We start from the raw sequence: 27,085 nt of genomic DNA, 5'->3' as shown, positions 1-27,085 counted from the left end.
AGTCCACAGGGGACATTGATTTGAAATTCAGGCTTCCAAAGAATATAGTGTTCATAAAGAAGAGAAATTAAAGGGAAATGCTGGAAGAAGGGATTACACTTATCAAAAATAAAAAATAATTTCATAAATATATAAAAACGTATTAGAACATGAGGAGAAATCATTAGGTTAATAATGCATTGCATTATTAACCTAATGACGGTGAGAGAAATAAAAATTTTCTGTAATCAATTGAGAATGTGAAATGTCTATGCTGAAATGCAACTTATGGAAAAGTGAAAAACAAGAGACCATCCGTCAGTGGTCCAACTCATAACTACTAAATTATTAGGAAGAAGAAACATACCACCACGAACCACTGATACGTAAACTGATATGTTACATATTCACTTGTCTAATATAATAATGTAACTACAATGAAAAATATCCCCATTTGGAGAAATTTGTACTCATTGACATCTGTGAATAATGTGCTAAAAATAATGCTAAATTCTATGGCTTTTAGCAACTTTGATATATGTATAAGACCTTTACTGCAAAGAAAAAACTGGACTTCCAGTGAGTATATCGGAAGCTTGGATTGATCATGTTTCGAGCAGAAAATATTCATGAATCATTATTCCTTTTAGTTTCCGTGTCATTATGGTCACCAATGACAAATGCACCAACCACAAACGCTTTCCCATTGTCGCATAAGCAGAAGCACTATCACTCAAGCACACTCTACCTCCAAAGTAGCAACAGTGAACAAAAACAAGCAACAATGAAGTTTATGGTTTGTACATCTTAGAGCCTCAAAGTAGATTATTACATTTATAGCTTTATCTTATATTTTTTTATATAAAGTTTAGCAAGCTTAGAATCTCCATTTTTTTAAGTGTTGCTATAATGAAACTCTTAACAAATAATAAATTGCTGATTAACCCTTTTAAGGCAAAGATATACATTTAATAGCATACTATAGGATGAATATGTTTGAAACAAATCTACTAGAACTCTCTCTCTCTCTCTCTCTCTCTCTCTCTCTCTCTCTCTCTCTCTCTCCAATTTGTGCTAGCACTACTGTATTTATTTGTGATGTATCTCGCATTAAATTGGATTGTTTGTAATAACAGCAGAATAACTTGAATAGTTTTCATACACACAGTATTTAGTATCTAATTTTCAATGAGAATCATCTCAGACTTTTGTTGATCATTTTCAGAAGGAACTAAACACACCAATAAAATACCAGTCGCTTTACCTGAATACTAACAACAAACAATAGCAAATCTTTCTTACACCCAATATACAGTAAAGAATAATTAATCAAATTTTCAGGAATTGTGCTTTTGGCGGCCTCCGCTTGCGCTACTGAGATTGAGAACGAGAGGCGGATCCAGGCTATGGCTCTTATCGTCCCTCATATGGCTCTGGTTATGGTCATCCCTATGGGGTGTAAAAACTGGTTCATGAAAAGGAAAAATCCAAGAAGGGAACCAACGAACAATTCCAAAGTTTTGGAAGGTTTTACACCGAGACCTTCCATTCTCTACCTGACAAAGTTAGCCCCTTTGATTCAAAAAATCGTCTCAGATTAATATTGTCATTATTTTCATAATATATGAATAATACTAAAAACAACCAACGGTGTCTTTGTACTGGTAAGTAAAATATGTCGTCGGAATGATGATTCGGACTGCACCTTCGTTGATGTTGTTAATTAGGTAGAACCGAAAACCATTCAAAAAACAAACACTGAAAACTCCATTGTAGCATTTACGGTTTTCATGTCTACTTTATCATTACCAAATTTATTTTTATTACTCGTAGTGGTAGTAATAGAAGAGCAAAATGCTGTAAACTCAAGGGCGCCAACAAAGAAAGCGTTCTATTGAGGAAACCTACATAAGAGAAGCAATATGATAATAACAAAAGCTAACAGTATCTAAAATGAATGTGCACATTGAAAATAAATGTATGTTAAATAAAATAATGCTTTAACATCAAGGACAGTATACGTCATAATTTCATAAAACAAATGATCATACATACAGGATAAACATATTATTATTTTTTTTTTTTTTTTTTTTTTTTTTTTTTTTTTTTTTTTTTTTTTGCTCTATCACAGTCCTCCAATTCGACTGGGTGGTATTTATAGTGTGGGGTTCCGGGTTGCATCCTGCCTCCTTAGGAGTCCATCACTTTTCTTACTATGTGTGCCGTTTCTAGGATCACACTACTCTTCTGCATGAGTCCTGGAGCTACTTCAGCCTCTAGTTTTTCTAGATTCCTTTTCAGGGATCTTGGGATCGTGCCTAGTGCTCCTATGATTATGGGTACGATTTCCACTGGCATATCCCATATCCTTCTTATTTCTATTTCAGATCTTGATACTTATCCATCTCCCTCTCTTTCTCTTCAACTCTGGTGTCCCATGGTATTGCGACATCAATGAGTGATACTTTCTTCTTGTCAATCAACGTCACGTCTGGTCTGATTGCACGTATCACCCTATCCGTTCTGATACCATAGTCCCAGAGGATCTTTGCGTGATCGTTTGCTATCACTCCCTCAGGTTGGTGCTCGTACCACTTATTACTGCAAGGTAGCTGATGTTTCTTGCACAGGCTCCAGTGGAGGGCTTTTGCTACTGAATCATCCCTTTTTTTGTACTGGTTCTGTGCAAGTGCCGGGCATTCGCTTGCTATGTGGTTTATGGTTTCATTTTTCGTATTGCACTTCCTACATATGGGAGAGATGTTATTTCCGTCTATCGTTCTTTGAATATATCTGGTTCTTAGGGCCTGATCTTGTGCCGCTGTTATCATTCCTTCAGTTTCCTTCTTTAGCTCTCCCCTCTGTAGCCATTGCCATGTGTCATCGCTGGCTAGTTCTTTAGTCTGTCTCATGTATTGTCCGTGCATTGGTTTGTTGTGCCAGTCCTCTGTTCTGTCTGTCATTCTCCTGTCTCTGTATATTTCTGGGTCTTCGTCTACTTTAATTAGTCCTTCTTCCCATGCACTCTTTAGCCACTCGTCTTCACTGGTTTTCAGATATTGCCCCAGTGCTCTGTTCTCGATGTTGACGCAGTCCTCTATACTTAGTAGTCCTCTCCCTCCTTCCTTTCGTGTTATGTATAGTCTGTCCGTATTTGCTCTTGGGTGTAGTGCTTTGTGTATTGTCATATGTTTCCTGGTTTTCTGATCTATGCTGCGGAGTTCAGCCTTCGTCCATTCCACTATTCCTGCACTGTATCTGATTACTGGCACTGCCCATGTGTTTATGGCCTTTATCATATTTACGGTGTTGAGTTTTGACTTGAGTATCGCCTTGAGTCTCTGCATATATTCTTTCCTGATCGTGTCCTTCATCTCTTGGTGTTTTATATCTCCTCCTTCCATTATTCCCAGGTATTTGTATCCTGTCTCATCTATGTGTTTGATGTTGCTCCCATCTGGTAGCTTTATCCCTTCAGTTCTCGTTACTTTTCCTTTTTGTATGTTGACTAAGGCGTATTTTTCTATTCCAAACTCCATCCTGATGTCCCCAGATACAATCCTTACAGTCTGGATTAGGGTATCTATTTCCTTGATGCTCTTACCATACATCAGATGGTTGATTCTGTTGCCTCTTTTCTTGAGTTGGTACCCGGCATCCATCTTCTGTAGTACTTTTGTCATGGGAATCATGGCTACTACGAAGAGTAGTGGGGACAGTGAGTCGCCCTGGAAGATCCCTCTCCTGATATTAACCTCTGCTAGTCTTATTCCAGAGCTTGTAAGTATTGTATTCCAGTTGCGCATTGTATTTTTGAGGAAGCTGATGGTGTTTTCGTCTGCCCCATATATTTTCAGGCATTCTATTAGCCATGTGTGTGGTATCATGTCGAAGGCTTTCTTATAGTCTATCCATGCCATGCTAAGGTTGGTTTTCCTTCTCCTACTGTTCTTCATTACCATTTTGTCTTTCAGGAGCTGGTCTTTTGTGCCCCTACACTTCCTTCTGCAGCCTTTCTGTTGGTGGGGGATGGTGTTTGTCTCCTCTAGGTAGTTGTATAGCCTTTCACTGATGATACCTGTTAGTAACTTCCACATTATTGTTAGGCAGGTGATAGGCCTGTAGTTACTGGCTATATTTCCCTTACTCTTGTTTTTTTGTACTAAGGATGTTCTTCCTGTGGTCATCAATTTGGGTGCATGGTGATTTGAGATACAATGCTGGAGTTGTTTTGCTATTCGTGGGTGTAGGGCCTTGAAGTTTTTGAGCCAGTATCCATGGACTTCATCGGGACCTGGGGCTTTCCAGTTTGGCATTTTCTTTAGTTGGTGTCTGACTGTGTCTGTCGTGATCTCTGTGAATCTTTGTTTTATTCTCCCTGTTTCTTCTTCCTTGACTTCCTGGAGCCATGTTGCATGTTTGTTGTGTGATACCGGATTGCTCCATATGTTTTCCCAGAGTCTCTTACTTGGTTCGGCTTCAGGAATTTCTTGGTGGTTGTCTTCCCCTCTTAGTTGGCTGTATAGTCTTTTCTGGTTGGTTCCGAATAGTTTGTTCTGTTGGTATCCCTTATTCCTGTTCATGTACCGTTGGATCTTATGTGCTTTGGCCTTAAGCCTCTGTTTTACATCTTCTATTGTGTTGTTTAGTCCCCTCTCTTGTACTTTGTATTTCTCGTTGAGTTCCTCCCTTGTTTTCTTGCTTCTTAGCATTTTTTCTGCCATCTCTTTCAGTTTACTCAAGTCAGATCTCATCACCATGATTTGCTTTCCAGGCGCCTTTTCCAAGGAGGTTGCTGTTTTGGTTTCTGTTGGGTTGGTTGTGCTGGTGGTGTTGGTTTTCGAATCCCCATCAGTTCTGCTACTAATCTTGCTCCTGCATATGCCAAGTTATTTGTGTCTGTGATACTGGTGGTGTGTATTATGCCCATTATTTCATTGACCTCACTTGTTTTCTCCCTTAATTTCTTGGTGTTGTAGGCTTTCATGGAGGGGATCTTTGTTCTCTCTGTATTTGGCTCCATCCATTGTCTAATCTTTTCTACCCATTCCGTCCTCTGTGTTACTTCGTCGGTGTTTCTTCGTGTGTCGTTGTTTGATACCTCATCCTCCCTGTCGTCTTCTGTGGCATCGTCTCTCAGTTCGTCTTCGTGTAATTCGTTGTCGTGTGACATTTCCCTTTCCAGTTCTTCTCTTTCTGTTGGGGAGAGCCAGTTCTTTTTCTTTATGTTCCTTACTTGGTCTGCCAGCCTCTGCTCTGTTTGGGGGGTGTTATTCCTCTCATTCCAGATGTTGACCAATCTTCTTCTATATCCTCTCTCCGCCGGGTTACTTCTGATGTAGCATCTCCATATTTCCTTATTTTCTTCTCTTGTCCATTTCTTCCTTTTTGCCTCTGTAGCTCCAGTCTCTGGTTGTTGATTACTGTCGTTGTGGTGATCAGTTGCTGGATGACGACCTCCAAGTACCTGACCGTCTTCCCCTTCAATTGGGTTGAATACCTGGTTGCCGGACGAAGCTCCTCTGTTGCCAGAGGTTCCATTTACGTCGTTGTCGTTTGATCCTTCATTTCTTTCCATTATTGCTGAGTTTTGCTATTTAACCCATAGCTGGACCCTACCCCATCAGGGATAGGTACTCATTTACAGCTGAGTAGACTGAGGAAATTATGGTAAAGATCCTTTCCCAAGGAATCAATGCCGAGGAGAGTAGTCACACATCCAACGACTGACCAGCACCAATGTTGCTTAACTTGACTTAAGTCCATTGACGACCTAACCCACTCCTCCACGGCGCCACATTATTATTATTATTATTATTATTATTATTATTATTATTATTATTATTATTATTATTATTATTATTATTATTATTCAGAAAACGAACCTTGTTCATATGGAAAGAGCCAACAGGGGTCATAGTCTGGAAATTAAAGCTTCCATAGAATATAGTGCCCATCAGGAAGTAAGAAAAACTAAAGAGAAATACAGAGAGAGGATATCTCACTTATTAAAAAGGAAACATATACAAATGAATTGTTGAAATGTATCAAAATAGATGGAGAATTACATTAGGTTAGTAAGGCAGTGCATCTTCACTTGAACTTTGGAAGTTCCAATTGCACCACTTCTTCAGAGAGACGTTCCACAGACCAACGATGATAGTGATAGAGGTTCTCTGGAACTGAGAAGTCCCACAGCGAAGAATATTTACTGCACGTTGATGCAGCTTTTCAGCGAATTTGATTGCTCTCGGCAAAAAAGGGCAATAGGATCAATTGAAAATCTGAAATGTCTATGTTGAAAAGCAACTTATGAAAACGTGAAAAACAAAAGACCATTCGTCCATGGTCCAAGTCACAACTACTATTATTAGGAAACTGAAACTTACCACCACGAACCACTCATTATGTAAACTGATGTGTTACATAATCAACTGTCTATTGTAATAAAATAACTATGGTGGACTATAACCTCATGTGGAGAACATTTGAACTCACTGACATCTGTGAGTTTTGCACGAAAACTAGTACTAAATTCGATGTTTGTTAGCAATATTGATATAAGTAGAAGACCTTCATTGCAAAAAAAAAAAAAAAAAAAAGCTGGACTTGCAGTGAGCCTATCGGAAGCTTGAATTAATCCAGTTTCAATTAGAAAATATATCTGAATCATAATTCTCTAGCTTCCGTGACATTATGGTCACCAATGACAAATGCACCAACCACAAACGCTTTCCCAGAGTCACCTACAAGTATAAATTGCAGAAGCACTGACATTCAAGCACACTCTTCCTCCAAAGTGGCAACAGTGAACACAAACAAACAACAATGAAGTTTCTGGTTTGTAGATCTTAAAGCCTTTAAGTAGATTATTACACTTATTATAGCTTTATCTTATATTTCTTTTATATAAAATTTGGCAAGCTTAGAATCTCCATTTTTTAAAGTTGTGCTATAATAAGAACGTTAACTTACGATAAATTGCCGATTACCGTTTATAATGTAAAAATATACATCTAATAGCATCCTAAAGGATGAATATATTAGAAACAAATCAACTAAAACTCTCTCTCTCTCTCTCTCTCTCTCTCTCTCTCTCTCTCTCTCTCTCTCTCTCTCTCTCTCTCTCTCTCTCTCCAATTTGTACACGCACTGTTGTTATTGATTGTAATATATAGCATATTAAACTGGATTGTTTGTAATAACAGCAGAATATCTCGAATAATTTTCATACCCAATGAATTTAGTATTTAATTTTCAATGAGAATCATCTCAAACTTTTGTTGATAATTTTCAAAAGGAACTAAACGCACCAATAAAACATCAACCATTTCACCTGAATACTATTTACATACAACAGAAAATCTTTCTTACACCCAATATACAATAAAGAATAAATAATTAAAATTCCAGGTAATTGTGCTTTTGGCGGCCTCCACTTGCGCTGCTGAGATTGAGAAGCGAGAGGCGGATCCAGGATATGGCTCTTATCGTCCTTCGTATGGCTCTGGTTATGGTCATCCCTATGGGGTGCACCCCCAGTACAAGAGGTCTGCCGATCCAGAACCAGAACCTGAGGCTTCCTACCCTTCCGGACACTACCCTGTCTACCATTCACATAGCAGCCATTATGGAAAGAGGTCTGCTGATCCCTATCCTTACCCTTATCCCTATCCTTACCCTTATGCTGAGCCTTCCTATGACTATGGCTACCAATATCCTTCCTATTACTCCAGTTGAGGAACTTTACCATTGATATCCTTCAAGCATAACTATGTATTTTCTATTGGTGCTGATTTTGGAGTGTTTTGTGTACAGACATACGATCTGAATTTAAACTGCAAAATACATTTGTGTGAAAATAAAACTAATACATCAACGAACTACGCTTTTCTTTTGGAGATCTATGACCATTTGCATAGTTTCAAGAGGCGTCAATGTTCACGAGTTCATGGGTCTTTTCCAAGTGCCTTTGAGAACTAGTTGTAGCCAGTAACAAGGGGCGTTGACGAAGTGTGCATTCGTATGTACGTGTGCACCTCTTCCTTTGATAATGGCGTCCTTAGCCAAGTCTATGGGAAGACTTGCATAGTAAAGATTCGTTGGGAGGAAGGCAAGAGCCACGATGGCGGGTGCCTAAGAGTTTTTGTTAAACTGTGAGTGATATCCTGGTTGGAAATGGGTAAGTGTTACCTTACTTTAGCCAAAGGAATGGCCTGTTAATACATTGTAAGAATGTTTAATCTTTAGCTTTGTCTTTAAACTTATGTGTGCTAACAAGTGTGTTTCTCGTGGCTTTGAAACAGACGATTCTGGCGAAGGAATTAAGTGTTCTGGCAAGGGGGACCGAGAGTCCCGTATGGGAGGAGAGACAATTGGTGTGACAAATTACTGATTAAGACATTTTAAATACTGTGAGACTTGGATTATTATCTTTCCATTGTTGAATAAACATTTATTTTTTATATAACTTTGACTCTCATTCTGATTACCTGTCAGAATGGAGAGAGAGAGAGAGAAAGAGAGAGAGAGAGAGAGAGAGAGAGAGAGAGAGAGAGATTGAGTGTGTCAGTTTGTCTGACGCTCGGGGTTCCACGTTTACCAAATAAAAATTAGATTCTTATCTCGTTTACAGTGGTGGCAGTGGATATTGAACCATTGTTACGCTTTTTGTGATATTAAATACAATTTGCAGAGTGTCTGGTTGTGGAGATATTTTAGATTTCAGTGACTGGGTGAAACGGGTAGAGAAATATCCATCCGTGAGAATGTGGTGCTGAGGAGAGAATTAAACTGGACTCAGTATTTTGCCCAGAGCGAGATGCCTCAAGGGGCCGGGAACAGTCAGTTAGTACTGAGATGTTTGTCAGTGTGATTCCCGAGACAATCCATGTGTGTTATTAGCGTGTCTTGCACAAATTCCGAGTGTAATGGAACTGGTTTAAGATGTCAAATTTTGTCCCCCATAGTAGCAGAAAGTGACGTGTTTTCTTTATTGGCGCAGGTTTAGAATACACGCATTCGTCTTTGTTTAACATATAAGTGTGTATAAAAAGTTTTCATGTATACAAAACTGTGCTTGGGTTGCGATTTTTGCTTGGATACAGAGCGCGCCCACTTGTTCTTGTGGGCTCAGCAATTTCTGCTAACCGGCGCTGAGAAACGTTGCAAGGGGAGGCGAGTACTGCCTGCCTCGGGGGTATTGCAAGGGGATTACTGCCTGCTCGAGGGCATTGCTTACCGGGAAGGAACTGCTACTACTATGGGTATACCTCGGGGCATACTCAAACACTGTTCAGGGGGGGTCTGTCGCTCAGTGGAGAGGGTGAAACTTTTTTTTTCTCAGTGGAGGGTGAAGTTCTCTTTTTTTTTCCTCAGTGGGGGTGAACTACTACTTTTTTTTCTCATTGTTGGAGCATCAGGGACGAATTTGCCCTTGAAAATTAATTCCAATGCCAAGACATCAGCTGATTGCTTAGTTGATGAAGTAAGATACCCATAGGGTCTTTTTTTTAGAAAAAATTTTCTTTCTCTTGAATGAAGAGAAAAGAGAATTGAAATGCATTGGATGGGTGTAAGTTTTCCTTATGCTTTGGAAGGCACAAATATAATGGGGACACAGAGATTATTATTTTTTTGTTGTTTTGGAGAGATTACTTTAAAATGGTGTGAGTGGTGGTGAATGGTGATGCCCGGTGCCAGTGAGTGGTGTCGAATGGTGTTGATTTTGGGTGTGCCAATGGTGGTGTATACTGTGGGTTTGGCAATGCTAATGGAATTGCACCCTTACTTGAGATATTTGCAAGAGGATTATTACTATGGAGAATTATTATTATTAATAACTATTATTATTACTTGACATTTTTATGGGAGGGTTACTTAAGTATAATTATCATTACTTGAGACATATGTTACGAGAGATTTGAGATATTTCATGGGAGATTATTTTATGATTATTACAGATAATTATATCATGGAGAATTATTACAATGAATTATGGGAGAACTTTTGTGGTTAATTATTTGTTGAGTTTTTATGACTTTAGAGAATGTTCAGTCGTTCATGAGTGATGAATCTGACTGAATGGTGATGAATCTGGCTGAATCTTGGTGAGTTGTTATGAGTTTTGCCGAATCTTGGTGAATCTTGTGCTGAATTTTTGGAAAATGGACAAGTATTAACATTGGTGATGTTTTTATGCTAATACTAATGATTTTGCTGATAATGATATTTCTGATACTGATTTTTTTTTATTTACTAATACGTGGGTGCTGTAATGCTATCAAGGGTGGTAAAATCATTTTTAAATTTGGGAGGAATTAACAACACATTTTTTTTCTTTTTTATGAGTTCAGCAGATAATTGCTTGACATACGTGAGTCATGGGGATAGTGCCGTTGATTTTTCTTTTCTCCTTTTTTGGAAGTTAGCCATCGCTGACATAATTATTTTTATCAAGGGTGAATTTGAATTTATTTTTTCTCTCCAGTTTGTGTGAATATTTTTTAATATCTCAGTTCGTGACTTAGAGTCATTGCTCGGGAACGTGTTTGTGTTTTCAGCTGTTTGATGCTGCACAGAGAGATATATGGGAGAATTTTTTCATTTTTTTTAATGCATACGTAATGGCACTACATTTTTTTTTCTCTGGATATTTATGTTCCAGAAATTGTGAGTTTTTTGCACAATACCTTCGTTGTATTTGTGACAACTTTGCCAGAGATAGGAAACTTGGCTAAGTTTTCTAGTGGCCTATGTCGTGGTGCATATGGAGAAGTCTTGGCTTAGACACTTTGAATTTGGAGTTTTATTATAATGAGTTGTGGCACATTGGTGATTTTTTCTAGAATTTCCTAGACAATTTTATTTTCCGAGTTTTTGCCCTTTTTCAGCAGTTATGCTAAGGAGGGAGTTTATAGTTTTTGACTATTTTTTAGTTATTCTCTGAAGAATTGGAGGTATATTATTTTGGAGTTATAATTTGAGATATAATATATTGGATATATATTTTTGGCCATTTGATATTTGCCTATGGTGGTGAGAGCTATGTTTAGTTCAATTATTTTGCAGCCATCTTTGTTGCAAATGGAGACAAACTTTTGAGGAGATATATGGGGCAATATTTGTGAGTGGGTCAGCTGGATGCTTTGAGTGCACATTATTTGGAGATGGGATTTCATTTTTGATATTCCTGCTTGGAAATTTAATATTCTTTGGAGACTTGTTTTATTCCACATGGAATTATTTGTGAAATAGAGGTAAATATTTTTTTATTTGCAGAAATAGAGGTGAATATTTTGTTTATTCCTGGAGTGGTGGTTTTTTATTAACATGTGGCTATCAGAGAAATAAGAGGGAATATGGTGTGGGTGTGGTTAATATTACATGGAGGAAATATTTTATCACCAGAGTGGTGTTATTATTAATATGGTGTCACATATTTATATATATGGAGGTGGAATTGATCTTTGGCGGGTGACCTTTTTTGTGGTTATGGAGTTTTTTCGAGCCAAGAGAAGAGTTCTGTGGTTCTTTCTTTTTGGTTTCGTGATTATTTGGAGGCGAGCGGCATTACTGCATTGTGGTCCTATGGAGATATTATTTTTGGAGGCATATAATTACTGCATTACGAGTCCTATGGAGATGTGGATTTTTTATGTTCACAAGTGTGTTATTATTGGAGGCATATAATTGCTGCATTACGAGTTTATCGTAGTTTTTTATCCCGAAAAGGTGATAATTTTTTTTTATATAATTGGGCAGTGTCATGTGAGAGCTACGTCTTTGAACACATTAGTCATATCCTGGAGTTAATTTTGTGAAATGTGCTTACTTCGTGTCAGTGCAGGACTTTTTCTTGAGAATCATGAGTTTCCGAACTTGCGTGTCTGACTAGACATTTTTTGTGTCGCAGTCAGAGCATACGTCCGCAGGAGGATTTTTCTGCTGACAACTGCTGTGATGTGTCCAGTGTGCTGATTTCTTTCCTTTAGTGGTGATTGCTCAGAGTTTTTGCAATATCTGGAAATGTTGACAATAGCATTTCACGAAAGTGTGTGGGTGAGAGTTTGCTTTCTGGCCGTGTCGGTCGATGAAAGTTGCGATGTCAAAATTCTGTGACTATACATGGGTCATTTCTTGGGGAAAAACGTGGGGCTATGTATATCATGCATATGTTATGTGTTTTGTGATGGGGGAAGTTTACTTGTGATTATCTTTTTTATATTTTTTTTTCTTCCTTTTCCTATGAGAGATGTAATTGGGCGATTTAGCTTTGAATAGCATTTCTTTTTGGACGGGAGATGTAATTTTTCGGGGTTGTGATTTACGTAAATGGGTGTTTGACATTAAGTCTCATTGTAATTAATTATATGAGCAGTAAAGGGGTTTTTGCTGTTAGACATTGGAGATTTTTACTGATTTTGTGAGTTGCTGTAATATCAGAGCTTGAGAGAACATTTTTTATTCTGGGCTTTTTACGTGATTTTTTTTTCTTGGGCTCATTATCTTTTTTCCTTTTTTTTTACTTATGATAACATTCGAGTTTGAAATGTGAGTGCAGAAGTTCATGGAATTACTGTGAGTTCTGGATTGTGTGTGCTGATGTGTGAGTTTGGAGACTTGAGTTAGAGAACTTGATTTTTTTTTTTTCTTTGTGAGTTGTGATGATGACTTATGATTTAGTGGTCATATTAAGTGGAGTTAATTGGGAGACGTTCAGTTAGTATTTCTGACTCTTTTTTTGAGATCATTGTTTGATATAAGTAGTTTGTCTGGGGTTAATTTTTTTTTTTGACCGATGACTTGACTGACATACTAACACACCAAAATCGTCGTTTCCCGACGTCCACCAGCCGTGCAGAGATTGCTGTCGTTTATCCAGGGTGATTATGAGAGTTTTTACGAGCCAACAGAGTTCTACAGCGCTTTTGGGTCTACAAAGCTGTTAGAAGTCTTCTACAAGGAGAGAGGCCGTTCGCCTTCCTACAGCATGCTTCAGTCTGTTCTGGAAGTTGCAGACAAAGAGCGATATTCAAGAATCCAGGATGAGAGAAAATTCTAGTGTTATTTGAGATGAAGCATGACAAAACTTTACTTTATAATGCCAGAGACGTGCAATTATTATTATTTATGTTTTGAGCCGGCCAATGTTTTCTTATATGTATGAGCTCTTTTGTTTGACCATTTGCTAGGCGGGAGCTAGCAATTTTGCGTGGCCGAGCTTCTGTGACAGGGGTTATAATTAATGATATGTTTAAATGACATTGTGCATATGCAATACCCTAGCAGGAGCGGGATTTGTTGCAAAAAGACCTGGATTTGTCGCCGGCACTGGACATCATTCGACCTGGCGTATTAGAGATGAGTTTGTCGTGCGTACTCGTCCGAAAGCAAGACGGAGGAGTCCGTTTCTGCAACAGACTACCGCCACATGAACAAGGTGACGAAATCGGATTCCTTCCCCTGGCCCGAATTGCCAACAGAGTCGATACTACTGCCAGTGCCAAATATGTCATCGAGTGTGATCTTCAACAGGTGCACCCCACTCATAGATTGGACCAATCAAATCCCAGTGTCCTTGGCTCCTAAGTGTTTATGGAAAATACCCTGGTCATATGCCACATTATCATCAATGCCCTCAGAAACGGATTGTATGGATTAGTTGCCTACCTGGATTATATATCCATCTGCAGCTACAATAATTCGGAGGAACACGCGAAACAAAAATAAGCACTTTTAAAGATATTATGAAACGGCTCAGGATAATGTTCACAAGTTAGATGGCCAGAGAATTTAGACAAAGTTCGTCATCAGTTACACTATTCGGCTTATAGCAAACATGCAAAAATTATATAACACATGTCCGGCTAACAGCTACAGAATAGATTATAACGATCAAAATAGAGGCCCTCACTTCAAAACATGATAAAAGTGACTGAACCACTCCTGAACTATCCTAAATCCTTTGATAGCTCACCCATTAGTGTTTAGTGCCAAGGACCAAGCTTTGGGGACTATGAGGTCGTTCAGCACTGAAAAAAATATTGAAATGAGCGTTAATACAGAGTGCAAAGTAAAATACTAACAGAAAGAGAATATGAACTGAGGCATAATAAAATAATATAAATCTGTCAGGAGCTGACTCTCATTCATATAGTTTTTTTAATAATAAGACTCGTTCTTTAGCAAGTGTTCCATCGGATACTCCCACCAGACTCGACGCAGGTGGGATCAAATGAAAACTAAAACCCTGTCCACACGGCCAGCATCTGTCTGGAAGACTTAGTCCGTTGGCAGACAAATCAGAAAACTAACAAAAGTCTGCTGTTCACAAGCCGCGTCTGGCCTGCCAAAGAGTTGGTAGAGATGAGCACAGTCCGACAATTGCAGCATGGCTCGAAGCTAAAAGAACAGGAAGCAAATGGCACTCTGTGCCTTATACAAGACGTACGAGTGAGGACAAGGCATATATTTGGTAAAGAGGAACGATATAAAAACTGATTCATGCAAAGGAAAGCTCCAGGAAGGCACGCGACGATTTTTATAGAATTGCAGAAGGGAATCAACAAACAATTCCCGTTATGGAAGATTTTACTCCAAGCCTTTCCGTTCTCTACCTGACAAAGTTAGCCCCTATGATTTAAACACTCGTCTCCGATTCATATTGTCATTATTTTCATAATATATGAATAATACTAATAATAACCAACGGTGTCTTTGTACTGGGAAAATGGTAAGTAGAAGTTGTCGTCGGACTGTTGAATCGGACTGTACCTTCGTTGACGTTAATTCGGTAGAATCGAAAACCATTCAAAAACAAATCCTGCAAACTCCACAGTTGCTTTTACGGTTTTAGGTCTGTATTATCATTACCAATTTATCATTATTATTAGTAAGTTACTAATAATAATGATAAATCGGTAATGATAATATAGACCTAAAACCGTAAAAGCAACTGTGGAGTTTGCAGGATTTGGTTTTGAATGGTTTTCGATTCTACCGAATTAACGTCAACGAAGGTACAGTCCGATTCAACAGTCCGACGACAACTTCTACTTACCATTTTCCCGGTACAAAGACACCGTTGGTTATTATTAGTATTATTCATATATTATGAAAATTATAGTAATTATAGCAGAGCAAAATGCTGTAAACTCAAGGGCGCCAACAAAGAAAATCTAATTAAGAGAAGTAACAGAATAATAACAAAAACCAACAGAATCTGAAATGAATGTAACTTAGTGAAAATAAATGTATGTTAAATACGATAATGCTTGAATATCAAGGACAGTATACACCAGACTTTCATAAGACGTGTGACCACACATACGGAATAAACATATGAATTATGTATCTTATCATTAGTATTATCATTATTCAAATTAACCTTATTCACATGGAACAAGTACACAGGGGCTATTGATTTGAAATTCAGGCTTCCAAAAAATTTAGTGTTAATTAAGAAGTAAGAGAAAGTAAAGGAAATATAGGGAAGGGATTACACTTATTAAAAAGAAAAAATAAATTAATAATTACATAAAAACGTATTCGAATATAAGGAGAAATCATCAGGTTAATAATGCATTGCATTATTAACCTAATGACGGTGATAGAAATAAAAGTTTTCTGTAACTGAGGATTTCGACAGTGGGGCACATTTACTGCATATTGGGGCTGCTGTTCAGTGAATCTGGTTGCTCTCTCTCGGCAGATAAAGGGAAACAGGATCAATTGAGAATGTGAAATGTCTATGTTGAAATACAACTTATGGAAAAGTGACAAACAAGAGACCATCCGTCAGTGGTCCAACTCATAACTACTATATTATCAGGAAGAAGAAACATACCACCACGAACCACTGATACGTAAACTGATATGTTACATATTCAATTGTCTAATGTAATAAACTAACTACGATGGAAAATATCCTCATTTGGAGAAATTTGTACTCATTGACATCTGCGAGTAATGTGCAAAAAGTAATACTAAAGTCTATGGCTTTTAGCAACTTTGATATATGTAGAAGACCTTTACTGCAAAGAAAAAGCTGGACTTGAAGTGAGCATATCCAAAGCTTGGATTAATCAGGTTTCGAGCAGAAAATATTCATGAATCATTATTTCTTTCAGTTTCCGTGTCATTATGGTCACCAATGACAAATGCACCAACCACAAATGCTTTCCCAGAGTCATCTATAAGTATAAATTGCAAAAGCACTGACACTCAAGCACACTCTCTCTTCCTCCAAAGTGGCAACAGTGAACACAAACAAGCAACAATGAAGTATCTGGTTTGTACATCTTAGAGCCTCTAAGTATATTATTACACTTATAGCTTTATCTTATATTTTGTTTATATAAAGTTTAGTTAGGTAGAATCTCCAGTTTTATTAAGTTATGCTATAATAAGAATGTTCACTTATAATATAATTGCCCGATTTTACCCGTTTGTAATGTAAAATAATCATTTAATAGCTTCCTATAGATGAATATATTAGAAACAAATCAACTGAAACTCTCTCTCTCTCTCTCTCTCTCTCTCTCTCTCTCTCTCTCTCTCTCTCTCTCTCTCTCTCTATCCAATTTGTACTGGCATTATTGTTTTTATTTGTGATATATCGCACAGTACACTGGAATGTTTGTAATAACAACAGAATAAATCGAATAATGTTCATACACAAAGAATTTCGTATTTAATTTTCAATGAAAATCATCTCAGAATTTTGCTGATCATTTTCAAAAGGAACTAAACGCACCAATAAAACAACAGCTATTTCTCCTGAATACTGGATACATAAAATAGCAAATCTTTCTTACACCTAATATACAATAAAGAATAATTCATCAAATTTCCAGGTAATTGTGCTTTTGGCGGCCTCCGCTTGCGCTGCTGAGATTGAGAAGCGAGAGGCGGATCCAGGCTATGGCTCTTATCGTCCTTCGTATGGCTCTGGTTATGGTCATCCCTATGGGGTGCATCCCCACTACAAGAGGTCTGCCGATCCAGAACCTGAGCCTGAGGCATCTAACCCTTCCAGAGACAACCCTGTCAACCATTTATTTGGCGCCAATTATGGAAAGAGGTCTATTGGTCCCAATCCTTACCCTTATGCTGAGCCTTCCTATGACTATGGCTACCAATATCCTTCCTATTACTCCGGTTGAGGAACTTTTCCACTGATATCCTTCAAGCATAACTATGTGTTTTCTATTGTTGCTGATTTTGAAGTGTTTTGTGTACAGACATACGATCTGAATTTAAACTACAAAACACATTTGGTATTGATTCCTATCCCACTTATGATCAGAAAAATAAACATATGAATAAATATTTTTTTGTGTGAAAATAAAAATAACGATTACATAACGAACTACGCTTTTCTTGTAGATATCTATGACCCATTTTGTTTAAAATAAAAAAATTTTCATGTAAACAATTTTTCTTAAATGTGACAATCTTGATTGTTTTGACGTCACAGTAAATTATATATATATATATATATATTATATATATATATATATATATATATATATATATATATATATATATATATATATATATATATATGTGTGTGTGTGTATATATATATATATATATATATATATATATATATATATATATATATGTGTGTGATATATATATATATATATATATTATATATATATATATTATATATATATATATATATGTATGTATGTATATGTATATATATTATATATATTAAAAGACCACCGGAATTGTATTTTTACATCTAAAAAATCACCATCAGTGTGTGTTATATTTGACTCAATATATCTAGAATAAAAAGCTTAATTTTTGCAGCGATATTAAATTTCGAGCATCAGTAATCAAGAGACTTCGGTTAAATTCTTACATCTACAGAAATTCCTTCTTGTCACCATCAACCCAAAGTTCCTAAGTAAAACCTAACACTACTGAAACTGTAGTTAGTTTTTCCTCGAACTTACAAGGTTATGGAAATACAGGAATGCTCAGTTAAAACATTTGGGTTCCTTCTCATTCTTGAGCTTGCATATAAAACTGTAAGTAATCAATCCGACAATTCACCAGATAACGTAAAGAAATGGAGAGCTTGCTTAGCTAACAGTGACATAGTTGAAGAAAATGCCATAAAGTCTATTAAAAACTACAATAAAATACACAAAAAACAAACAAAATTATGATTTACAATGATGAAGGATGACCAACAAGAAGAGCAATGTCTCGTTCCAAGTGGTGCAAAAAATTAGAAATGGCTGGGTTAATCCACAAGATAAACAACATTACTCTTCAGTGAACAAAATTTTAGGGGATTAGCTAAAGCAACTTTACTCTAGGTCAAGGAGTAATCAAAATTAATTGACATGTGACTGATACACTAGTGGGAATTATGAATTTGAAAGGAAAAACAATAATCTGATCCATTCCTTTTTGCAGTTTGTTAACCACTTGATAACAGTTTTCATGGGTAGTTGGAATCTCCCCAACCCCCACCCCCTCTCTCTCTCTCTCTCTCTCTCTCTCTCTCTCTCTCTCTCTCTCTGTCAATGAAGTCCAAAGAAAATGTTAAGCCGTACAGGTGCATGGGGTGCCACTGCCAGCGGTGCCGACCCCATGTCATGCCAGGTCACAAAGACCACCTGCGTACAGACCTCCGAAAGCCCCGAGACCGAGAATAGCAGAAATGGGTAGGACGTCTGTCTAGAAAACTTGTTAAAGATGGCCCTGAGTCTCCAAAAGAAACCCTTTCAAGTCAGGCTGAATCATTCCGACAATGTGTAAAACTTCGACTCATATTGTGCCACTCAGCAGAGCAACGGCATCGAGATATTTAAGCCTTGGTCGAATAGACTGTAAGTCTGTTCAGCGATGTACCTATCCAGATCATGGTGTCGAAGTAGGAAATGCCATTATGCCTATGCAATACCCCAGTAGAAACGGGATTTGTTGCAAAAAGACCTGGATTTGTCGCCGACACTGGACATCATTCGACCTGGCGTATTAGAGTTGAGTTCGTCGTGCGTACTCGTCAGAAAGCAAGACGGAGGAGTCCATTTCTGCACAGAATACCGCCACATGAACAAGGTGACGAAATCAGATTCCTTCCCCTGGCCCGAATTGCCAACAGAGTCGATACTACTGCCAGTGCCAAATATGTCATCGAGTGTGATCTTCAACTGGTGCACCCCACTCATAGATTGGACCAATTAAATTCCAGTGTCCTTGGCTCCCAAGTGTTTAAGGAAAATATCCTGGTCATATGCCCCATTATCATCAATGCCCTCAGAAACGAAATGTATGGATTAGTTGCCTACCTGGATTATATATCCATCTGCAGCTACAATAATTCGGAGGAACACGCGAAACAACTATAAGCACTTTTAAAGATATTATGAAACGGCTCAGGATAATGTTCGCAAGTTAGATGGCCAGAGAATTTAGACAAAGTTCGTCATCAGTTACACTATCCGGCTTATAGCAAACATGCAAAAATTATATAACATATGTCCGGCTAACAGCTACAGAATAGATTAAAACGATAAAAACAGAGGCCTTCACTTCAAAACATGATAAAAGTGACTGAACCACTCCTGAACTATCCTAAATCCTTTGATAGCTCACCCATTAGTGTTTAGTGCCAAGGACCAAGCTTTGGGGACTAAGAGGTCGTTTAGCACTGAAGAAAATATTGAAATGAGCGTTGATAGAGAGTGCAAAGTAAAATAACAGTAAGATAATATGAACTGAGGCATAATAAAATAATATAAATCTGTCAGGAGCTGACTCTCATTCATATAGTTTTTTTTAATAATAAGACTCGTTCTTTAGCAAGTGTTCCAGCGGATAAACCCACCAGACTCGACGCAGGTGGGATCAAATGAAAACTAAAACCTTGTCCACACGGCCAGCATCTGTCTGGGAGACTTAGTCCGTTGGCAGACAAATCAGAAAACTAACAAAAGTCTGCTGTTCACAAGCCGCGTCTGGCCTGCCAAAGAGTTGGTAGAGAAGAGCACAGTCCGACAATTGCAGCATGGCTCGAAGCTAAAAGAACAGGGAGCAAATGGCACTCTGTGCCTTATACAAAACGTAAGAGCGAGGACAAGGAATATATTTGGTAAAGAAGAACAATATAAAAACTGATTCATGCAAAGGAAAGCTAAAGGAAGGCACGCGACGATTTTTATAGAATTGCAGAAGGAAATCAACAAATAATTCCCTTTATGGAAGATTTTACTCCAAGCCTTTCCGTTCTCTACCTGACAAAGTTAGCCCCTATGATTTAAACGCTCGTCTCCGATTCATATTGTCATTATTTTTTATAATATATGAATAATACTAATAATAACCAACGGTGTCTTTGTACTGGGAAAATGGTAAGTAGAAGTTGTCGTCGGACTGTTGAATCGGCCTGTACCTTCGTTGACGTTAATTCGGTAGAATCGAAAACCATTCAAAAACAAATCCTGCAAACTCCACAGTTGCTTTTACGGTTTTATGTCTATATTATCATTACCAATTTATCATTATTAGTAGTAGTAATTATAGCAGAGCAAAATGCTGTAAACTCAAGGGCGCCAACAAAGAAAATCTAATTAAGAGAAGTAACAGAATAATAACAAAAACTAACAGAATCTGAAATGAATGTAACTTAGTGAAAATAAATGTATGTTAAATAAGATAATGCTTGAACATCAAGGACAGTATACACCAGACTTTCATAAGAAGAATGACCACACATACGGAATAAACATATATTATGTATCTTATCATTAGTATTATCATTTTTCAAATGAACCTTATTCACATGGAACAAGTCCACAAGGGCCATTGATTTGAAATTCAGGCTTCCAAAAAATTTAGTGTTAATTAAGAAGTAAGAGAGAGTAACGGGGAATACAGGAAGAAGGGATTACACTTATTAAAAAGAAAATATAAATGAATAAATATATAAAAACGTATTAGAATATAAGGAGAAATCATCAGGTTAATAATGCATTGCCTTATTAACCTAATGACAGTGAGAGAAATAAAAATTTTCTGTAACTGAGGAGTTCGACAGTGAGGCACCTTTACTGCATATTGGGGCTGCTGTTCAGCGAATCTGGTTGCTCTCTCTCGGCAGATAAAGGGAAACAGGATCAATTGAGAATGTGAAATGTCTATGTTGAAATACAACTTATGGAAAAGTGACAAACAAGAGACCATCCGTCAGTGGTCCAACTCATAACTACTATATTATCAGGAAGAAGAAACATACCACCACGAACCACTTATACGTAAATTGATATGTTACATATTCAATTGTCTAATGTAATAAACTAACTACGATGGAAAATATCCCCATTTGGAGAAATTTTTACTCATTGACATCTGCGAGTAATGTGCAAAAAGTAATACTAAATTCTATGGCTTTTAGCAACTTTGATATATGTAGAAGACCTTTACTGCAAAGAAAAAGCTGGACTTGCAGTGAGCATGTCCGAAGCTTGGATTAATCAGGTTTCGAGCAGAGAATATTCATGAATCATCATTTCTTTTGGTTTCCGTGTCATTATGGTCACCAATCACAAATGCACCAACCACAAACGCTTTCCCAGAGTCATCTACATGTATAAATTGCAGAAGCACTGACACTCAAGCACACTCTTCCTCCAAAGTGGCAACAGTGAACACAAACAAGCAACAATGAAGTTTCTGGTTTGTACATCTCAGAGCCTCTAAGTATATTATTACACTTATAGCTTTATCTTATATTTTGTTTATATAAAGTTTAGTTAGGTAGAATCTCCAGTTTTATTAAGTTATGCTATAATAAGAATGTTTACTTATAATAAATTGCCGATTACCGTTTGTAATGTAAAAATATACATTTAATAGCATCCTATAGATGAATATATTAGAAACAAATCAACTAAAACTCACTTTCTCTCTCTCTCTCTCTCTCTCTCTCTCTCTCTCTCTCTCTCTCTCTCTCTCTCTCTCTCTCTCTCTCTCTCTCTCTCTCTACAATTTGTACTGGCACTATTGTTTTTATTTGTGATATATCGCACACTAAACTGGATTGTTTGTAATAACAGCAGAATAACTTGAATCATTTTCAAACACAATGAATTTAGTATTTAATTTTCAATGAGAATTTTCTCAGAATTTTGTTGATCATTTTCAAAAGGAACTAAACGCACCAATAAAACACCAGCCATTTCACCTGAATACTAACTACATACAACAGCAAATCTTTCTTACACCCAATATACAATAAGGAATAAATAATTAAAATTCCAGGTAATTGTGCTTTTGACGGCCTCCGCTTGCGCTGCTGAGATTGAGAAGCGAGAGGCGGATCCAGGATATGGCTCTTATCGTCCTTCGTATGGCTCTGGTTATAGTCATCCCTATGGGGTGCATCCCCACTACAAGAGGTCTGCCGATCCAGAACCAGAGCCTGAGGCTTCCTACCCTTCCGGACACTACCCTGTCTACCAATCACATGGCAGCCATTATGGAAAGAGGTCTACTGATCCCTATCCTTACCCTTATCCCTATCCCTACCCTTATGCTGAGCCTTCCTATGACTATGGCTACCAATATCCTTCCTATTACTCCGGTTAAGGAGAAGCTTTACCACTGACATCCTTCAAGCATAACTGTGTTATTTCCTATTGGTGCTGATTTTGGAGTGTTTTGTGTACAGACTTACGATCTGAATTTAAATAGCAAAATACATTTGGTTTAAATTCCACTGACACGTATGATCAGAAAATTAAACATACGAAGAAAAAAGTATTTGTGTGAAAATAAAACTAACAATTACATAAATGAACCTTTTTGTTTAAAATAAATAATTTTTCATGTATACAATGTTTTTTTTTTAAATGTGATATATGTATATATATATATATATATATATATATATATATATATATATATATATATATATATATATATATAAATGCAACAGACACTATTAGAGGTAAAAATACAATTTCTGGTGGTGTTTTAATATATATATATATATATATATATATATATATATATATATATATATATATATATATATATATATATATATATATATATATATATATATATATATATATATATATATTTATATAAAACACCACCAGAAATTGTATTTTTACCTCTAAAAGTGTCTATATATATATATATATATATATATATATATATATATATATATATATATATATATAATATATATATATATATATATATATATATATATATATATATATATATTAAAACACTACCAGAAACTGTATTTTTACCTATAAAAGTGTCTGTTGCATTTCATTCACTATAACTAAAATAAAAAGCTTAATTTTTGTAGGGATATTAAGTTGCGAGCATCAGTAATCAAAAGACTTCTGTTAAATTCTACATCTGGAGAAATTTCCTCGTCACCATCAAACCCAATGTTCCCTAGTAAAACCTAACACTACTGAAACTGCTGGTAGTTTTTTTTCCCGAACTAAGAAGGTTGTGGAAGTAGTGTAATGCCCTATTTCAAAACATTTGGGCTCATTTTGAGCTTGCATATAAAAGTGTAAGTAATCAATGCGACAACTCACAAGATAACGTAAAGAAATGGAAGGTTTTCGTAGCTAGCAGCGACATACTTGAAGGAAAAGACGTAGCGTCCATTAAAAACTAAAATAAAATAAACAAAAACCAAACAAAATGAGGATTTACATCGAGGAAGGATGACCAACGAGAAGAGCAATTTCTCGTCATTATCTGTCCAAGTGGTGCAAAAACTTGGAAATGGATGGGTTAATCCACAAGATAAACATGATTACCCTTCAGTGAACAAAATTTTAGGGGAATAGCTAAAGCAACTTTACTCTAGGTCAAGGAGTAATCAAAGTTAATCGAGTATAAATTACAGGCCACTGAAACGTCAGTGAGAGTTATACATTTGAAAGGAATAACAATAATCTGCTCCAGTCCTTTTGCAGTTTGGAAAACAACTTGATAATAGTTTTCCTGGGCAGTTGTAATCTCCCCAACCTCCACCTCGTCTCTCTCTCTCTCTCTCTCTCTCTCTCTCTCTCTCTCTCTCTCCTCTCTCTCTTCTCTCATTAGTGTTGTTCTAGACTTTATTGATATTTAAGTCTTACATACTTCGCAATTATAGTCTCATGTGGATGCGAGGGTGTTAACAAATATCTTTTCGATGAAGGCAAATTACTCATCAAAGACGAGTTCAAAGAAATTACTGCCTCTAAAGGCCTGTCCACACGATCGGGCCTGATCGGCGGACTTCCCCTCTAACGGGCACACTTGATGGGCAAACCGTCAAATTGCCCGATGGGTCTTGTAGCAAAATCACCATGGTGGTGCCCGATGGCTTGAGCTTCGACCCTGGCAGACGTACGTTAACCATATACATTTCTTTTACTGAGCCATTCTTTGCACCATATTCTCTTCTTTTTCTTCTTTTTCATCACACACAAAGCAATTATTATGCTACACACTATCTTTTTTTGCGGTAGGCACCATGTTTATCGTACCGCACTGAACACTACTGGCATCGTCGGGCACGCCCACCTCTCCATCGCCTCACCTGTGTGGACAACATTCACGTGTAAGCCCGCCAGAATTTGCCCGTCAACCCCGGAGCACGCCGATCAGGCCCGCTCGTGTGGACAGGCCTTAAGTAACACTAGTCATTATTGAGTGGTTTATCAAGTAATTTTATTTGCATACTTGAATCATTGAGTACCTACGTATACGCAATTCCTAAGTGAGCCGAAAGCAACATTCATTTTGTTAACAATTCTCGGCAGTAAAGGGAATCAATTGAGAATGTGAAAAGTCTATGTTAAAATACAACTTATGAAAAAGTTAAAATACAACTTATGAAAGAGATAAATCTTTGGCAGAAGCAGACCGCAGAACAGTAATCTAGTAACGGGAGTACAAATGACCTATTACAGGTTGCACTGATTTTATCATTGTTTTAAACACATGAGGACTTACGAACAATACCTAATTTCGTGTAGCATTTGCTGCAACTTTCGTGAGAAGTTTCTCAAAATTAAGATGCGAGACAAAAGTTACAACTAGAATAGTTAAAGCTTCAGACATACGTATTCGATGGAGGGGGGTGGAAAACCTGTACGAAACCTGCTAATCAATAGTCTCTTAATTGGCAAGCAAAACTTTAGACCGAAAAATAGTAAAGTCTTCTCTCTTTCAGATCATTCTTAACTAGAAAAATTAAAAACTATTTTAGAAGGATCACATGATGATAACGCATAGAGTCCTCCCAAGTTTGAATTTTTTCCTTGGTGCACTTCCCGTACGCTGTTACATTATTTAGTCACATTTCCATTTACTGCATTTTTCAGTCATAAAAATCGATAAAAGGCAGTTTCCTTTAAGTGACTTTCCAAGACATTCACTTGCAACTTAAGCGCGTCCTTATGGCAGTTTTTTTTTTATGGAAATTTCTCGTTCCATTAAACCATCCAAACGCTCCTTACGAAACGCAGTAATTTATAGGCACTTTTGGTACAACTTAACACTTCATTAACTTCGTTACCACGCCGTAAGCTCTACATCTAAATAAACGAAAATTAGGTAGATTTGTACTTTACTAGGATGAAAATTTTATGTTTTGGTGTTTTGCATCTATTTTATGTCGAAAATGGCTAAGTGTGTTAAATCCGAAACGTCCCAATGGAATAAAAATGTTGACTATAACGCTTGTTTAGCTGTTCCTGATATTATAATAATAATAATAATGTCAAAACCAAATGATGCTCTGCCTTATTTGAATTAGCCACGAAGAAAAGTCTTGTTTCCAGATTATTCTGTAATACGAACTATAGTTTAGAATAAATGGTATTCCTTTGGCCATTCTGGTAATATTTGCTGATAATTGAAACTGTAGGAATTGTGGCACACGTATAATATTAGGCTCTAAGTATTATCATATTCAAATCATATCAGCCAAAGTGGATCTTTATAAGAACTCTCATTCACTATTCAATTGTCTAAAGAAGGGACACCCCGCGTATTGCCTGTTAATTAACACTCTACCAGTAAAGTACTATCACTATAACATTCCTAGACTTGTGTAATAAAAATCCATAATTATTAAAAATTATGAAATATATATTATCATGTAAGATATGCCAGCGAAGACTTTGGAACCTGATTAGTGTTAAGGTTAAAATGCTATTTTAGCGTTAACGCTGATGAACGGTGTTCCAAATTCTGGTTGTATATTTTATATATTATATAGTTTATTAAATCATAATTGTGGATTCTCATTGCCCATAGATTTTCCACGAGATTGTGAATTTCTTAGCATTCCTACTTTATCATAAAAATCTTTTACATTTTACCTGATTTGATACATACTTGTACTTTAATTTGTGGTTTTCAATAACTTTTGTTTATTTGGATAAATTTCATTGAAGCTGTTTAATTTTATCATTGTGCACAGAAGTTTGCTAATGATGAATACTTTGTTGATCTGAATATCCGAGTAACAAGCGCTAATTAAAGTTTACAAACCTTTACGTTGAAAGAAGAATGAAAATATAAAATCAGCTCTATATTGAGTGTTGAGATAACTGTACTAATTACAAAACTACCTGAAATTCCATTTGTATCCATGAAACATCATTTCTGGCTGTTGGGCTAAGGACGCTGTTTAAAAAAGATTGAATCAAATATCTATAGTCGATATTTTTAAACCTGTTAAACTTGCACTTAACTTGCACTTAGCTGCTTGTCGCTGATTGGATGAATGTCGTGTTGTCCGAATCTCTGAGTTTTGTTTTCGCACTGTTTCAGAATTGTGATTATACGGCCATAGATTGAGATAAGAGCCAAATTATGTAATGTTATGTAAATACCAGTTGTAATAAACTTAAGTATTAAGAAGTTACATACCAAATTATTATATAATAGTTAACAGTTATGAGACAACACCTTTGAAGCTGTAGACTTGACATATGTTTCAAACGCATGAGCTTTAATGTTTAAATTTCTAGCTAGATTTTTAGCGCAACCGTACCATTGGTGGTTTGGAAAAAAGCAAAACGTATTTATTGTACATTGCTGAAGGTTG

The 27,085-nt window shown here is 36.7% G+C and overlaps 1 protein-coding gene and 2 long non-coding RNA genes across 3 annotated transcripts; all 3 read left to right on the top strand.

Annotated features, from left to right (window-relative positions):
* The first annotated feature begins 6,773 nt into the window (after window positions 1–6,773).
* On the top strand, window positions 6,774–7,858 carry LOC135218466 (uncharacterized). Its single transcript, XR_010315337.1, has 2 exons — window positions 6,774–6,819; window positions 7,393–7,858. It is a non-coding gene; the product is annotated as an uncharacterized LOC135218466 (long non-coding RNA).
* An 8,357-nt stretch (window positions 7,859–16,215) lies between these two features.
* On the top strand, window positions 16,216–17,279 carry LOC135217848 (uncharacterized). Its single transcript, XM_064253853.1, has 2 exons — window positions 16,216–16,270; window positions 16,836–17,279. The coding sequence occupies exons 1-2, from the start codon at window positions 16,259–16,261 to the stop codon at window positions 17,142–17,144; spliced, it is 321 nt and encodes a 106-aa protein (XP_064109923.1). The 5' UTR covers window positions 16,216–16,258; the 3' UTR covers window positions 17,145–17,279.
* Window positions 17,280–21,629: 4,350 nt separating this feature from the next.
* Window positions 21,630–22,804, top strand: LOC135218459 (uncharacterized). The gene is made up of 2 exons (XR_010315333.1): window positions 21,630–21,681; window positions 22,267–22,804. It is a non-coding gene; the product is annotated as an uncharacterized LOC135218459 (long non-coding RNA).
* The last annotated feature ends 4,281 nt before the right edge of the window (window positions 22,805–27,085 follow it).

The sequence above is a fragment of the Macrobrachium nipponense genome, chromosome 9 (assembly GCF_015104395.2).
Source record: "Macrobrachium nipponense isolate FS-2020 chromosome 9, ASM1510439v2, whole genome shotgun sequence".
NCBI classification, from domain to species: Eukaryota; Metazoa; Arthropoda; class Malacostraca; order Decapoda; family Palaemonidae; genus Macrobrachium; species Macrobrachium nipponense.
The sequence above is the reverse complement of the archived record's forward strand: the minus strand, read 5'-3'. Positions and strand labels throughout refer to the sequence as shown.